The sequence below is a fragment of the Rhipicephalus microplus genome, chromosome 6, assembly GCF_043290135.1.
Source record: "Rhipicephalus microplus isolate Deutch F79 chromosome 6, USDA_Rmic, whole genome shotgun sequence".
NCBI classification, from domain to species: Eukaryota; Metazoa; Arthropoda; class Arachnida; order Ixodida; family Ixodidae; genus Rhipicephalus; species Rhipicephalus microplus.
In genome coordinates, this window is record NC_134705.1 from 20,758,059 (window position 1) to 20,774,846 (window position 16,788).

At 49.3% G+C, this 16,788-nt stretch overlaps 1 protein-coding gene across 4 annotated transcripts in view; it reads right to left on the minus strand.

Annotated features, from left to right (window-relative positions):
• Plc21C (Phospholipase C at 21C) overlaps positions 1–16,788 on the minus strand; it is a 685,580-nt gene that overhangs the window by 304,345 nt on the left and 364,447 nt on the right. For all 4 annotated transcript variants that reach the window (XM_075865841.1, XM_037419231.2, XM_075865843.1 and 1 more), the window contains one exon: positions 7,916–8,070. In XM_075865841.1, coding sequence (XP_075721956.1) covers positions 7,916–8,070 — 155 coding nt within the window. The remainder of the gene's footprint in view (positions 1–7,915; positions 8,071–16,788) is intronic.

Sequence of the window (16,788 nt, forward strand, 5' to 3'; positions counted from 1 at the left end):
CGGTCGACAGGACAGGTTGAAGGCCCAGGCCAGACGGCACCGCAGGAGTGGACAGGACCGCAGGGGCACCGCCGGACTTCGTTCGGTGAACCCGCGAACAGAGGTGGGTAGCCTCGTGTACCAGCAGGACACCTCAAGCCTCGCAATAGGAGGCCTCGGGATAGGCGGCATCGAGGCACCTCCGGAAGCGTCGAGCAGGTCCGAAAGAGTGCGCCCGCGGAAAGGACGTGGGATGGACTCGGGGTCTGACCCCACCCAGACTTTGCGTTGCTTGGACCAGCGATGAGTCGACACGAAGGCGACTGGGGCCTCAGTGCGGTGTTGGAACGTCCACGTAGCGACTTCATGGTGTCTTGTAAGCCGAGGCCGGGGGAGCATTTGACGGAGGCGACATGTACGCGGCCGGTGCCTGCGGTACGACCGAGCACGCGGCTGGTCTCCCGGGCTTTTTCTTGAAAGAACGGGTCACCGAGGAGGACACAACGAAAGCTGTGGTGTCGGTGAAAAGCCGAAACGCAACTGAAGATGCGACCGCGGAGGCGCAACAGGCTGGCCCAATAAAGAGAGCCAACTCCGTTGGATTGAAAGTTGCGTCAGCCAATAGGGCGCACGCTTCTCTTCTCCCGCCGACTACGTGGAAAATACCCATTGAGAGAGTGAGCCACCGGGGAAAGGGCTTTTCTCTCTCGAGCAGCCGGGAGCGCTGGGAACTGAGTGGAAATTCCTTGCGCAGCGCACGTAATGTTGTTACCAGGGAGAAATCTCGCCAGGTAGCCATTACTGTTGCTGCTGGATGGGCAATCGCACAGCAGATATAATCTCCGCTCCCTTACATTGAGGGGATGACGTCCCGCTACATGTCGGGGCCGAAAATCAGCCTAGGTGCGTTTTCGCAAGTTGTACCGATGGCGTAGTTTGGAACCAGCCTTATCCCGGTTTCCCTGCGGTTCGGTCACTGCCTCCCCTTCCCTGAAGTCGTTACTGCGGGCAACGAAAGGTTTGAGGTCGGAGACGTTAACTGGACTGCCGACTGGTCTCCCTTGGGAGTCAGCCAGCTTGTATACCAGGGACGACACTTTGGTGTGCACTCGGTATGGGCCCAACCACTTGGCCGAAAGGGAGGCTGAGATGCCTTTGGCGGCGTCACTCAAGACGTGATTGCGCCTGAGGACGAGATCAACGACATCGTAACGGATATCCTGAAGCGACGAGTCGTATCGAGCCTTCCGACCAACTCGCGCTTTTGCCAAGTTGGAACGCGCCAGGTCGAGGGCCACGTCCATTTGTGAGCGCAGTTCCGCCGCGTAGCCAGACGAGCTGACATTCACGGCGCTTGCCCTACCTCCGCCCCGTAGGACGCGGTCCGTGGGGTTAGGCAGCTCTTTCCCAAAGTTGAGGAAAGCGGGCGTGTACCCTGTCGAGTGATTGACCGTAGACCGCAAGGAGAAGCCGATCTCGTTAAGATAAGCATCCCGATCCCTGTGTTGCTGCGCAAAGGCTGTCAGCAAGGGCTTGAGTTTCCGGTTGATCCGCTCGGTCGGGTTGGCCTGTGGGTGATACGTGGTTGTTTTATGGTACTTAATGCCAAAGACAGCACACGTATCCACAAACACCTTGGCCGTGAAATAGGACGCATTGTCCGTGATCAACTCCGCCGGAAAGCCAAAGTGGGTAAAGACCTCGGTAAACTTGTCCCAGATTACGCGTGCCGTTAACTTCCAAAGGGGAAACAGTTCGACCCACTTCGTGAAGTGATCTGTGACAGCCAGGAGAAAAACATGGCCTCTCCGGCTTCTTGGGAAAGGTCCCATAATGTCACAGGCCGCGACCTGCCAAGGTTGTTGGCTGTCGATGGGCTGCATTAGCCCTGGAGGCTTGCCCCCGCGAGGCTTCACGCATTGGCACACGCGGCATGAGCGGGCCTAGTGAAGGGCGTCCTGCTTCATGCCAGGCCAGGTTGTGGAGCGGCAGAACTTTTGAAAATTCTTAAGGCCACTCTCGTGTCCGGCCAACCGCGAGTCGTGGAGACAACCTAGGGTGGCTTTCCTTAGACTGCGGGGTGTCACCACCTTGAAAGACTCCTGGGGAGCTTCTTCAGATGGGACGTAACACAGGAGAACGCCGTCGGCATCGAGCAGGTACGAGCCCAACGTGCCCGCAGCAATACCAGCCTGCGTACGGCACTCGGCGCCGACAGCAATACCAGCTGTCTGTTCGCGCCCGGCAACTTGACCGCCACGCTCCGCTTGGGAGCTCAGTTCTTTGAGCTCGTCAACGATGTGTTGACAAAATGGATCATCTTGCTGTGCCTTGAGCAGCTCCTCTCTGCTGAAGACGATAACAGTGGACGTGACAGGGTCTACCAGGTATGCGTCCTCACCCGAGGCTGTAGACTCGAAAGTCACTTCGGCATCGGGGTTCGCGCCTTTCGACCCTTTGGAGCCAGAGGGCCCGAATCTACTTGATGCGATTGCTCTTGGGACTGGCGGTCACAAGTGTCAGACGCCGAAACGGGGGCACGCGACAAGGCGTCAGCCACGACGGTCGAACTCCCTTTTCGGTAGCGCACAACAAAGTTGTACCGCTCAACGCCCAGCGCGCGAAACGGCCTGAGGGCTCGCGCAAGCGCTTAAGCCAGGTGAGTGCCATGTGGTCCGTTTCCACCACGAATGGCACGCTGTCGACATAGCAGTCGAACTTCCTGAGAGCAAAAACTATAGCGAGACATTCCCTTTCTGTGACGCTATAGTTACGCTCGGCGGCGTTAAGTGACCGGCTCGCAAAGGCGACTGGCCGGAGGACGCCGTCGTGCCCCTGAAGGAGTACCGCGCCGAGACCCACGTCGCTCGCATCCGCTTGGACAATAAACTCTCTGTTCAGGTCGGGCAGCTTTAACTCGGCTGTGGCCACTAGAGCTTCTGAAAGCGCCTTGAAGGCTCGCTCTTATTCTGGCCCCCAGCTCCATTGTGCCGACTTTTTCAAGAGTGCAGTCAAGGGCGCTTGGAGGGCTGCACAGTTTGGGATGAACTGTCGATAGTAGTTCACCATGCCCAAAAAACGCCTCAGGCCCTGAATGTTTGCCGGCATCGGATACTCCACAATGGCACGTACCTTCTCCTCGCACGGCAGAACACGACCGCTCTGAATGGTAAAGCCTAATAGTGAGATGCGAGTCTCAGCTATTTGAGCTTTCTTCGGGTTCAAAGTCAACCCGGCGGCACACAACCTCCTGAGGACATCCTTTAAGTAGTGAAGGTGTTCCTCGAAAGTTCGAGAGAAGATGACGATGTCGTCGAGATACGCCATGGCGTGTTGCCATTTAGCGTCCTCTAGAACGCCGTCTATCAATCTCTGGAGCGTAGCTGCTGCTCCAGAACAGCCAAACGGCATGCGGGTAAACTCGTACAAACCTCTGTGAGAGGTGAACGCAGTTTTCTCCGCGTCAGCCGGCTCCATCTGAACCTGTAGGTAACCGCGGCTAGCATCCAAGGTGCTGAAGAAGCAAGCACCGCCTAGAGCAGCCACGATCGAGTCAACATTAGGCATAGGATAAGCATCCTTCCTCGTGACCTCGTTCAACCGGCGATAATCCACACAGAGTCGATGAGAGCCGTCTCTTTTGGGGACCATTACCACCGGTGAACCCCAAGGACTGTTTGAGCGTTGGACAACTCCGGTCTTAATCAACTCATCCTGTGCCTGGTCAATTGCTTTTCTTTTTGCCACACTAACGGGGCGAGGATTGCATTTCCACGGTTGTGCGTCGCCTGTGTCGATCCGGTGCCTCACCAGAGCGGTGCAACCCGGACGTTCCGTGAACGTGTCGCTGAAACGTGACAACAGCGACGACAGGCGTGCTTTCTCGCGTTTCGACAAGCTGCCTGACAAAGGCGGTAGCGAGCCATTCGAGTTGCTGCTTAGCGGGGGGGTCACCGGCATAGCCGAGACCTCGTTCATCGCGGCAGCATTATGCTCGAGGGAAGGCTGTACGCACGAAACCGTTTTCCGCCGCGCCAACCAAATGACCAGTCTTGGCGTCGAAGCGGGAGCCGCGGGCCGTGGGGGCAACGCTTGGTCTCTTTTCCTTCTTCTTCCTCGTGGCGTCCGGCGACTTACTGGCAGCCGAGACCACGGGAGGTGCAGAGAAAGGCCGTAGGGTGTCGGAAGGGCTGTCGCTGTAGCCTCCGCTTGCGACGTCAATCACGATACCTGTGCGCGCAATACGGCCGATACTGGAATATGCCAGTAATGTCTGGAGTCCTCGCCAAAAAGTGCTTGTAAATAAACTTGAACGCATACAACGGCTTGCAGCTCGCTTTATATGCTCGAGATATAAACAGAACGACTCAGTCACAGAAATGCTACAACTATGTGATCTGGAGACGCTCCACAAGCGCAGACGCAAAAATAGATTAAAGTTTCTTTTTCAATTATTAGAAGGTGAGTTTAAAATTAACAGAAATTACTACATAGAACAACCTGGGAAACGAAGCGAGAGGGCAAACCATACACGAGTACTGCACCCTTATTTTGCACGAACGAAGGTGTACCGTCATACTTTCTTCCCCGATGTCATATTGAAGGTTGGAATGGGTTACCGAGTAACATAGTCAATGCGAGCGATGTTAATGAATTCGTGCATTTACTTGATTTACATTTATGTGATTCATTGTAAATATTATTGCAATTGTTATTCGTTGCATTGCGAATCAGGGTGTGTGTTTTTCATTTTTCGTTTGGAATGCAGAGCTTTCACGGATTTGTATATATGTATATCTATAGTTATATCCCCAATTTATTTGTACAGTGTGCCGTACCTTTCCTGTAATGACCCTCAATAGATGTTTGACAGTATTTCTAAATAACAAAAAAATAAATACTGTTGACAATAAAGCATCATTTTTCGTTTGCTCGTTCGCTTCATCTGGTGACCTATATATATATATATATATATATATATATATATATATATATGAAAAAGAAGGTGTCCTTGAATCCAGTGGAAAAATACCAAGAAGTGGAGGACGGGCAAAACGAAAATTTTTTATTTTTCCTACGTTTCAGCCGGGGACCGGCCTTCATCAGGGAAAACACACTACAAAAATGCGCTTTTTTTAAGCAGGCATGGTATATCAAGGGCCCCTGGCACGTGAACTATCACTATCATGCACTATCTACTGTGACTTGGTCAGTAATGAACAGCAGAGAATGTCAAAGCAATGTCAAAGAAAGATTATGAGAATGCATGAACGGTGTTTAGATCAAGTACATCACATGAATAGCACTTTGAAAAGTACAGTAATATCTACAAACAAAACTATCAAACCCATACAGCAAATCACACGCACAAAAAAGACAAAAAAGTATAGCAGAAAACGTTCAAATGGAACAAGATGCGTAACTAAGAATTTCATGGGGCACAAACAGAATTGATGACACAAAGTAAAGAAATTCACTGCATTGAAAAGGTGTTGTAAAAATCTGCGTGTACACTGATTATGAACATACTGTGATGAAACAAAAACTTAGTTCTGAGCCGAAAGAAACGTCAGTTTGCCTGGATCTTCATTTATATCGGATAAGATCACGTTGAACTTGTGTATCAGAAATGACTCGTGCAGTTCCCTATCATAGTGTGAAGGGAAACCTGATTCCAGTATAGTAGCTCTTAGTTTAATAAATGAATGACCAGGAATGTTAACGGAGGCTTATGAAGAAAACGTTTCCAACAAAACGGTGAACAGCAACACACTAGCACGGTTACTGGAACTAATCCTGACATTGAACAATTTTTAATTTGACGGTGTACATTATGTTCAGGTTAGTGACACTTCTATGAGTACGAAAATTGGATCAAGCTATGCAAATATCTTTATGAGCCAACTCGAAGATAAATTCTTAGACGCATGTAGTCTCAAACCCTTTTATTATAAGCGTTATATTGACGACGTCTTTCCGATCCGGCAGCACAGACAGACAGAACTTCTGTCGTTCATTGCAGACTTCAACAAGGCTCATCCCACCATCTCGTTTTCGGAATCATACTCAAGCACAGCAATAAGTTTTCTTCACGTCACGGTTACTATACGTGCTAACAAAGTGAACTAAACTCTTTAGAAAACCTACGGATGGGCAGTCATACCTACATTTCAATAGTTCACATCCAAAGCACTGCGAAACCGCAATCCCATATGGTCAAGCACTGCGTTTCAAGAAAATATGTTCGAACAATTCAGATCTTACAGACAACTGCACCAAACTTCGGGAGGCCCTACAGAAACAAAAATAACCACCACAAGTTATTAACAATGCTATTAAACGGGCTGAAGACATTGACCGTAAGGAACTTTTTATTCGGAAGATGCAGGTCGCACCCTCAAGCACAAGCCTGGTTTTACCACACGCCGCATCAGAACCAAACATCAACAGCATTCTTCAGAAGCATCACAACATACTAATACAGAGTGATCACCTTAAAAAACTCTTTCCTGATCCCCCACGTGTGGCATATCGCAGATCGAAGAACTTACGCGACATACTAACCTCATCAAGGATTACCGCCACCACTTTTTCTGGTTGTCATCCATGCAAAAAACCCCGTTGCAAAGTTTGTAACCATACGACGACGACCACTTTGATTAAGAGTACAGCATCAAACTTTCATCTACAAATAAAGGGGATTTTGACTGCGACACACGCAATATTGTGTACATGCTTGAATGCTCTGTGTGCAAACTCTAATACATCGGACATACTGAAACACCTTTTAGACTATGCTTTAATAACCATAAGTCACATGCCACAAGCCTACCCAATCTGCCTTTGTCTAAGCACGTTAACATTGACTGATATGTGGGGTTTAACGTCCTAAAACCACCATATGATTATGAGAGACGCCGTAGTAGAGGGCTCCGGAAATTTCGACCAACTGGGTTTCTTTAACGTGCACCCAAATCTGAGCACACGGGCCTACAACATTTCCTCTTCCATCGGAAATGCAGCCGCCGCAGCCGGGATTCGAACCCGCGACCTGCGGGTCAGTAGCCGAGTACCTTAGCCACTGCACCACCGCGGCAGGCCACATTAACATCCCTGGTCACTCTTTCAATAAACTAAGAGCTACTATACTGGAATCAGGTTTCCCTTCACAACATGATAGGGAACTATGCGAGTCATTTCTGATACACAAGTTCAACGCGATCTTATTCGGTATAAATGAAGATCCAGGCAAACTGACGTTTCTTTCAGTGCAGAACTAAATTCTCGTTCCATCACAGTATGTTCATAATCACTGTACACGCAGATTTTTACTACACCTTTTCGGTGCAGTGAATTTCTTTACTTTGTGTCATCAATTCTGTTTGTGCCCCATGAAATTATTAGTTGTGCATCTTGTTCCATTTGAACGTTTTCTGCTATACTTTTTGTCTTTTTTGTGCGTGTGATTTGCTGTATGGGTTTGATAGTTTTGTTTGTAGATATTACTGTACTTTTCAAAGTGCTATTTATGTGATCTACTTGATGTAAACACCGTTCATGCATTCTCATAATCTTTCTTTGACATTGCTTTCACATTCTCTGCTGTTCATTACTCACCACGTCACAGTACATAGTGCATGATAGTGATAGTTCACGTGTCAGGGGCCCTTGATATACCATGCCTACCTAAGAAAAGTGCATTTTTGTAACGTGTATTCCCTGATGAAGGCCGGTCCCCAGCTGAAACGTAGGAAAAATAAAAAGTTTTCGTTTTGCCCGTCCTCCACTTCTTGGTGTGTGTGTGTATGTATGTATGTATATTTATATTTATATCTATATATATATATATATATGTACATTATATATATATATGCATGTGAGCTTCCTAATAATGTGGCTACTTTAATCATGAAGACCATGCAACATGTGTGCTCACCCTGATGGAAACAGTTCCGGCAATTATGCCATCAACTGTAGACTCCGTAAAGGGATCGAACTTGCGATCAGCCCTCCGCATAAAGTCTGGCTTGAGGAGGTATCCGCTGCGCCCGTTGAACTCGAAAATTCCCAGGTTCAGCTGCATTCCTAGATCTGTGCCAAGGAAAAGATTAATGAACTTCTCTTTAATCTGATAAAGAAATACTGCTGAAATCATTATTGAACTGCAGGAAAGATTAAACAAAGGTCTGTGAACACAAACCGATCCGAAACAGGCCACTTCCTTCAATGACTAAAGTCAGGAAATGTTCCACAATATATAGACTACCAGCTCACAAGCCACAAATATTGAATTAAAAGTAACATTAGAGAACGACCAAGGATCAAATGTACGAGTCCAATATGGGGCCCGCTTCAGAATTTTCTTAGTGAACAAACAGTTGGATTAGAGAGCTTGACCTTCATGCTGAAAAAATATAAACATGTGAGTGCTGCTCATGTTGTGATAAGCCAAAATCAGAGCTGCGCAGTATCTAGAATACATGTATCCTAAATATTATCTCAGATGCTCTTTAGGTATATTGTATCTGTATTGCAATACAGCTTGCAAAACAAGTACCAGTCTGCATTTCAAATATATTCAACAATGTATTGGGTATCATAAAGTACAACATACTGCTGTAGAAACATCATGTGATACACTTAACGTCGGCAGAACTGTGCTTCTCCAGCTGATGATGCTGCCACTAAGCCACCTAAACAAATTCAGAACAGTGACATTCTTTTGTCTTTCTGCTTGAGTGCCCCAGCAAGCTTAGGTGATTAAGTCTATACGTGTCTTTATTGGTGAATTAGAGTCAGGTGATGGCACTTGAACGCAGCTGACATTATGCTTCTCAGTGGTTTCTTTCTCTTTACCTGTGTCAGTGCTATGAAGCATGGTTGTTGCCATAATTCAGTGCTTCATACTCCAATGCCTGCGGCTTCTTTCAGTCAAACTCTGATGCCACTATATAGTGTCTGTATAAAAGTTTATCTTGCATGGCACTTTTTTTCAAAGTGTCAAAAATGTAAGAATGATGTGGGGTTCCTTTGCATCTCATGGCTTTCACAAAAGGATTGGAAATATCTCGTGCAATAAGCTTCATACTATGAAACTGATTTATTTGCAAATTACATTCCAACAACCATCGGACCAGAGCTGTCGATGCTTGATGCAATTGAACAAACATTTCGTAACAAAATATTTTGCGGTGTATTGTATCATGCTAAACTATTCAAGAGTTTTAGTGATCGGTTGATTGTAAGCAGAAAAGCTCTCTTTGCTGTCCTCTATTTTCGAACCACACTTTACCTATATTTGCATGCAAGTCAAGAAGCTTGCCGCTTATTCTCCTCAAAGGTGGATGCACCATTGGGGACGCACGCCAGACTAACGTAACGAGCAGAGAGAACATTCTCGAGTACTTGAGCGGGACTATTTCTTTGGTCGCAAAGGTGATCATCTGGGCGCTTAATTCGGCCGTCTCGCTGGGTGTTCAAGTTGTACAAGGCCTCTGCATCGTTTTTGCACGGTTGTTTATGCCTTTTTATAAGCTTCACCTCAACTCCTTCACTGGTACTTTTTTTTTTCATTTTCTGTGTCATTGCTGCTATTCACACATCTACATTCCATGTGAGTTTAGTGTTCAGTTTAGAGGATCTTGAATGCAGACCTAAAACAATCAGTCTTCTCGATTTTCCACTGCTGGTTACCTGCGGGCTTTCAGAGCCAGTCAGAGCGCGCCCGTTTTTCTCGGCTTGGATGGTTCTGGCTACCCGCGGGGATCCCGAGGGCCGCCAGAAGCGCCCAGGACATATCGTTGTGAAAGCTCTCTGAAAAGTTTTGGGCAGGTTTCTGGCTAGCAGACGCCGAAAAGATACGATACGCACTCATGGCCATCTTTGAGAGGACTCAACGAATTGCAATGTGGGCCCTTGGGGACTGCACCTTTGCTTATCAGTCACAGGTGAAAAAGAAGCCAAACGGCGTTGTGTAGCGTGCCGGTTGTATCACTCGAAGCCCGTTTGCTAGGAGCACTGCAGTGATCGATAGTGCATCAGCAGTCAGATGGCTTGATATTTTGTTTCGAGCACTTTTTATAAAAGCCAGAAAATATTCACCATACTGATAGCCAAAAAAGTATTCGTTCAGTCGTTTTTAAAGTACACTCTAGAACGTGATGAAGTGCACTTGGCCACGAAAAGAATATCAAAATAATGAATGACTCACTTCAGGTAACTAGTAATTAAGTACTACACAAAGATTTCATAGAGAGGGCCACATGGTGGTGATTCATATGTTATTGATTTCAGTCACCCCGCCGCGGTGGTCTAGTGGCTAAGGTACTCGGCTGCTGACCCGCAGGTCGCGGGTTCGATTCCCGGCTGCGGCGGCTGCATTTCCGATAGAGGCGGAAATGTTGTAGGCCCGTGTACTCAGATTTGGGTGCACGTTAAAAAACCCCAGGTGGTCAAAATTTCCGGAGCCCTCCACTACGGCGTCTCTCATAATCAAATGGTGGTTTTGGGACGTTAAACCCCACAAATCAATCAATTATTGATTTCAGTCAGGCATGGTTAAACGCTCATTCTTTTTTATATTTGGTTCCACTAACATGAAATGCCCTTCATTCACTGTCATGTTTTATACAGAATTGCCTTAATAATTTTTAGGTGCATTGGTTTTCTTTTTTAGGCAATGGTAACAGTTTTTTTTCTTTTTTTTCAATGTTACAAGTAAGGAGAGAGAAGTTGCAATATTGTCAATAGCAGTGATAATATGCAACGCTTTTTGCTCTATGCAATACATTGGGGAAGCTTTTGGGCAGCCCAAATTCTCTGGGAGAGGGAATACTACAAGATTGAACATTAGCGAATAAGTTGCTAACGAACTCTTCACGCAAGTAGATCCGTGGAATATGAAAAATTCACTGCAGTTCTGTGTCCTCACTTAATTGTGAATGCTGAATCAATAGCTATATACTGTTCACATGATGCTTTACAAAAAATATCGTCGCCAGTTATGTTGCAGTTCTACACCTGTCAGATTATGGGGTTCTGTGAAAACCGTAATATGCTTACAGAAAAGGTACGACTTTGCACCGGTATTTGTACTATCATGAGGAGGTGCATATAGCAGTGCAATTGAAGTTCTTTGAATTAGACGGCAACCCGCAAGCTGGTCAACAAGTAGACCACCGACTTCCATCAAATACAAAAATGTAAAACAAACAAATCCTACTACAGTTAAATCTGGATATAACAAGATTGATAAAATTTTAGAAAAATTTGTTATAAAGAATATTTTGTTATAAGCAGGTTCGGTACGAAAATTCAGGAAATAAAAGTGAATATAAACAAAAGGGAGATGAAGGCAGAGCTAACCGAGAACACTTAGTTTACAGTAAAAAAACTGCATTATTATTGCAAATGTGAGGAGGTTTATGAGTCGTTAAAGACAGCGACGAGACAGCGTGAACAACCGTCCAGCGATCGGCACAGCAACGAACCGAAGCACGAGCCGAGAGAGCCAGGCGTTGGCGATGCTGCTCGCTGCAGGCACATCTTCTTCTTCACAATCGCCCCCGCTGAAAAAGGAGCCATCCTGGCGACTTAAGAAGTTTCAGGCAGAGGCTCATGGTACGGTTTCAGTCGGGAAACATGGACGATGTCACGTGAACGCCGGCGCATGTCGTCCGATCGGGAAACTGGTTCAATTAGAAAATTAACCGGAGATGTTTTCTCCAAAACGGTGTAAGGCCCCTCGTACCGGGGGACAAGTTTCGAGGAGAGTCCCGGTGTTTGGTGTGGGATGGCAAGCCACACAAGAGACCCTGGGGCATAGCTGGGATCCGGAAGAGAGGTGCTACGGGTTTCTTTCTGGCGTTGTTGCTCTTCCGAGGTGAACGCACGGGCGAGCTGGCGGCACTCTTCGGCTTGTCTAGCAGCATCGGAGATAGGTGGACACTCGGAAGCATCAGGACGGTAAGGAAGTAGGGTATCAATTGTATGGGAAGGCTCGCGTCCGTAAAGAAGAAAGAAAGGTGAGAATCCCGTGGTGGTTTGTATTGCGGTATTATACGCGAACGTGACGTATGGGAGAACACGGTCCCAGTTGCTATGATCAGATGCCACGTACATTGAGAGCATATCACCTAGCCTGCGGTTAAACCGTTCCGTTAGTCCGTTAGTCTGCGGGTGGTATGCTGTTGTTTTCCGATGAATGACGTGGCATTCCGAAAGCAGAGTTTCGACGACCTCGGAAAGGAAAGCGCGGCCTCTGTCACTAAGGAGCTCTCGAGGTGCACCATGTCGAAGGATAAAGCGTTGCAAAATGAAAGAGGCGACATCCTGAGCTGTAGCGCTCGGCAAAGCGGCTGTTTCGGCGTAGCGTGTCAGGTGGTCAACCGCCACTATAATCCACCGATTACCATCTGGTGTCAATGGAAGGGGACCGTAGAGGTCAACGCCGACGCGATCAAATGGCTTGGCAGGGCATGGAAGTGGCTGCAATGCGCCAGTCGCACGTGGCAGTGTTGATTTACGTCGCTGGCAGTCAGGACAGCACTGCACGAATTTATGTACAAAATTGTACATGCCGCGCCAGTAGTAGCGATGGCGAAGGCGTTCATATGTTTTGAACACTCCGGCGTGGCCACATTGCGGATCGTCGTGAAGGGAGGCACATACTTGCGATCGTAAAGTGCGTGGAATGACCAGCAACCACCGGCGGCCATCGGGAGCGTAGTTGCGTCGATGAAGAAGTTGATCGCGGATGGCGAAATGGAAAGCTTGACGTCGGAGGGATCGAGATACTGGAAGGTTGGGCGTGCCAGATAAATATTCGATAAGAGAGGCGATCCACGGGTCACGACGTTGTTCGGTGGCAATCGAGTCGAGATTTAGTGATGACAAGGTCTGGAGGCAAGTGTTTCCGCACGTCTGATCTGGTGGTAAAGCTGAGCGGGACAGAGCATCAGCGTCAGAGTGTTTGCGTCCGCAGCGGTGTACGACACGAATGTCGTTCTCCTGGATGCAGAGTGCCCATCGCGCAAGGCGGCCAGAAGGGTCTTTCAATGTGGAGAGCCAGCAAAGCGCGTGGTGATCAGTTACTAGATCGAACGGGCGGCCGTATAAGTACGGCCGGAACTTTCCAAGCGCCCACACCAGAGCCAAACACTCTTTTTCTGTCACGCTGTAATTAGTTTCGGCTTTCGTCAGAGTGCGGCTAGCGTAGGCTACAACGTATTCTGAATAGCCGGGCTTTCGTTGAGCGAGGACCGCGCCTAGCCCGACGCCGCTGGCGTCGGTGTGCACTTCGGTAGGAGCCGTCGGGTCGAAGTGGCGAAGAATAGGTGGGGAAGTGAGCAGACGGCGCAGAGTAGTGAAGGCAACGTCACATGCAGGGGACCAGGAGGTGAGGTTCACGTCACCGCGAAGAAGCTGGGTTAACGGTGACATGATAGATGCAAAATTGCGAACAAAGCGCCGGAAATAAGAGCATAGGCCTACAAAACTGCGAAGTTCTTTCATGGTCGTCGGCTTGGGAAATTCTGCGACTGCTCGAAGTTTTGCTGGGTCTGGTAATACGCCGTGCTTGGACACGATGTGGCCTAGGATGACGAGCTCGCGTGCAGCGAAGCGGCATTTTTTCAGGTTAAGCTGGAAACCAGCGTTGGTCAGGCAACTCAAAACGTGCCTGAGGCGAAGGAGGTGCGTAGGAAAGTCATGGGAGAAAACCACGACATCGTCGAGGTAACAGAGGCACATATTCCATTTGAGGCCACGTAGCGTATTATCCATAAGACGTTCAAACGTGGCAGGCGCGTTACAAAGCCCAAAGGGCATGACGTTAAATTCATATAGTCCGTCTGGTGTAATAAATGCCGTTTTTTGGCGATCGGCTTCTGCCATTGGGACCTGCCAGTAACCAGACCGCAAATCTAGCGACGAGAAAAATTCCGCTCCGTGAAGGGTGTCAATGGCGTCATCAATGCGCGGCAAAGGATAGACGTCCTTGCGGGTTATCTTATTCAAACGACGATAGTCCACGCAAAATCGAATAGATCTGTCTTTCTTACGCACCAGGACGACGGGAGACGCCCAGGGACTGTGAGATGGTCAAATGACGTCTCTACGAAGCATATCTTCGACTTGATCGTTGATGACGTGGCGCTCTTCAGCGGAGACACGGTATGGTCTTTGACGCAGTGGCTGGTGTAGGCCGGTGTCAACATGATGTTTGATTTGTGATGTGCGGCCCAGTTGAGATTGCGACACATCGAACGAACTCCTGAACTCATGCAGAAGATCCAGCAGGTCGGCATGTTCGGTGGGAGTGAGAGTGTCGGCGATGGCGCTGGAAAACGTATCATTGGATGACTCCCCGAGTGCCGACAGTGCTTTTGGGTGGTCGCAGTAGTCGTCCGGGACATCAAACAAAAACGAAGGGTCGAGATCCTGCACGCGGCCGAGACATTCCCCCGCAAGCAATGTGACAGGTGTGGAAAGCGGATTGCTTACGAAAATGTTGCTTCTTCCGGCGGCAAGGTCAATTGTTGCAAAAGGCAGCGGCAAAGCTCGACGACATTTGAAGATATCGGAAGGCATAAAAAGAACTGTAGCGTCAGTGTAGGCGTTGCATGAAACGGGAACAAGGGCGCAATTTTCAGGCGGAATATCGGTGTCTTCATGAACGAGCAACTTCGGCGGCTGATGAGGAGCGTCCAGTAATGGGACATCACACAAGGGTGAAAACTCAACTTCGGCGCGTGCGCAGTCTATGACGGCATTGTGGCGGGATAGGAAGTCCCACCCGAGGATGACGTCATGCAAACAGACAGGAAGAACAATAAACTCCACGATGTAAAGAATGCCTTCGATGGAGATTCTTGCAGTACAGGCTGCGAGAGGCGTTACCTGCTGTGCGCTTGCGGTGTGAAGCGACAGTCCGGAAAGCGGCGTCGTTACTTTGCGTAATAAACGGCAGAGATTAGCGGCAATAACAGAAACAGCGGCGCCAGTGTCCACAAGGGCGAAAGTACAATAACCTTCAACAGTTACTGCGACCACGTTAGCAGGAGAGGAGCGAGGGCTTAGACAGTTCGAAAACGGCGCAGTTCTTGCCTCTTGAACTGCGTTGCTTAGTTTTCCTGGTCGGAGGGTCCGGGCCGGCGACGCATGGGGGAGGGCGATCGCCGACGAGGAGAGGGTGCGCGTTGCGGCTGGAAGTCAAGGTGGTCAGTAGGCGCATAGCGAGGTGGCGAGACGGGCCCGTATTGGACAAAGGGTTGGCTGCCGGGATGCGACGACCGGGCATAGTTGCCGAACGTCTGAGGTCGACGGCGGCAGTAGCGAGCAACATGTCCGGGAGTGAAGCAAGCGTAGCAAATCGGTCGGTTATCGGGCGTCCTCCAGGGATTGGCGACTGGTGCTGCCGCCCAAGGTGCAGTATAAGCAGCCGGGTGTGCGGGCTGTGAGCGCGTGGTGTAGGGTGGTTGCGGGAGCCTACGTACAGCGTCTGCATATGTGAGTGGCGCGGCTACGGGCTGCATCTCTTGCGAAAAGGCGACAGGAGGAGCCACAGGCTGCGCTGCATACGTTAGGGGCGCGGCCACAGGCTGAACGGCTGGTGGATAGGCGACAGGAGCGCCTACCGGCTGCACGCCACCCGGGCAGGGACCACGGCTAGGTAGAGGTGGCTCGTAGTGCGCAAGAGGAACAGCTTGTGCAACCTCTTCCGATATAGCAGTGTGAAGCGGGGCAGGTAGACGGGTGGTGGTCTCGTGAGTAAAGGGCACTAGGGAAAGTTGGCGGGCGACTTCCTCACGGACGAAGGCTCGGACTTGCTGAAGCAATGGTGAATTGTCCGGCATGGAGTCGAAACTGGACAGCGACTCACCACCAGGCTTAGGCTGCCTAGTCAGAGTGCGTTGCTTTTTCAACTCGTCGTAGCTCTGACACAAGCTGACGACTTCAGAAACTGTGCTTGGATTCCTTGCCAAGAGCATTTGAAATGCGCCGTCGTCGATGCCCTTCATGATGTTTTTCACCTTGTCAGATTCGGGCATGGTGTCATTCACACGTCGACAAAGGTCGACGACGTCCTCAATATAGCTGGTAAAGGTCTCGCCAGTCTGCTGAGAACGGACGCGCAGGCGCTGTTCTGCCCTCTGCTTGCGGACAGCCGGCCGACCGAACACTTCAGCACATGACGTCTTGAAGACGCTCCATGTGGGAATGTTGTGTTTGTGGTTATTAAACCACAATTCGGCGACGCCAGTGAGATAAAATATCACGTGGCCCAGCTTGTCGGCTTCATCCCATTTATTGTTGGCGCTCACGAGTTCGTAGTGCTCGAGCCAGTCTTCGACGTCGGTCCCATCTGCACCGCTGAAGACCTTCGGCTCCCGTAGCGTAGGATGGCCAGGGCAGTTGAACTGGAGCGGAGGCGTCGATGTAGTGGCGTTGGCAGTCATGACAGGTGGTAGCGTGCGGCTTCGCAGCTCCAGGGTGTAGCGACGGGGATCAACAGCACCTTCCACCAAATGTGAGGAGGTTTATGAGTCGTTAAAGACAGCGACGAGACAGCGTGAACAACCGTCCAGCGATCGGCACAGCAACGAACCGAAGCACGAGCCGAGAGAGCCGGGCGTTGGCGATGCTGCTCGCTGCAGGCACATCTTCTTCTTCACACAATAGTAATTATATGCACACTCTCAGCGGGTTTTCACCGTAGGTGCCAAGTTCCTTAACAAGTCCAAATTTTTAACATGCCCCCGCGAATCAAAACTTTCATGACTGTGTAAAAGCGCACGAGCACTGCTGAAG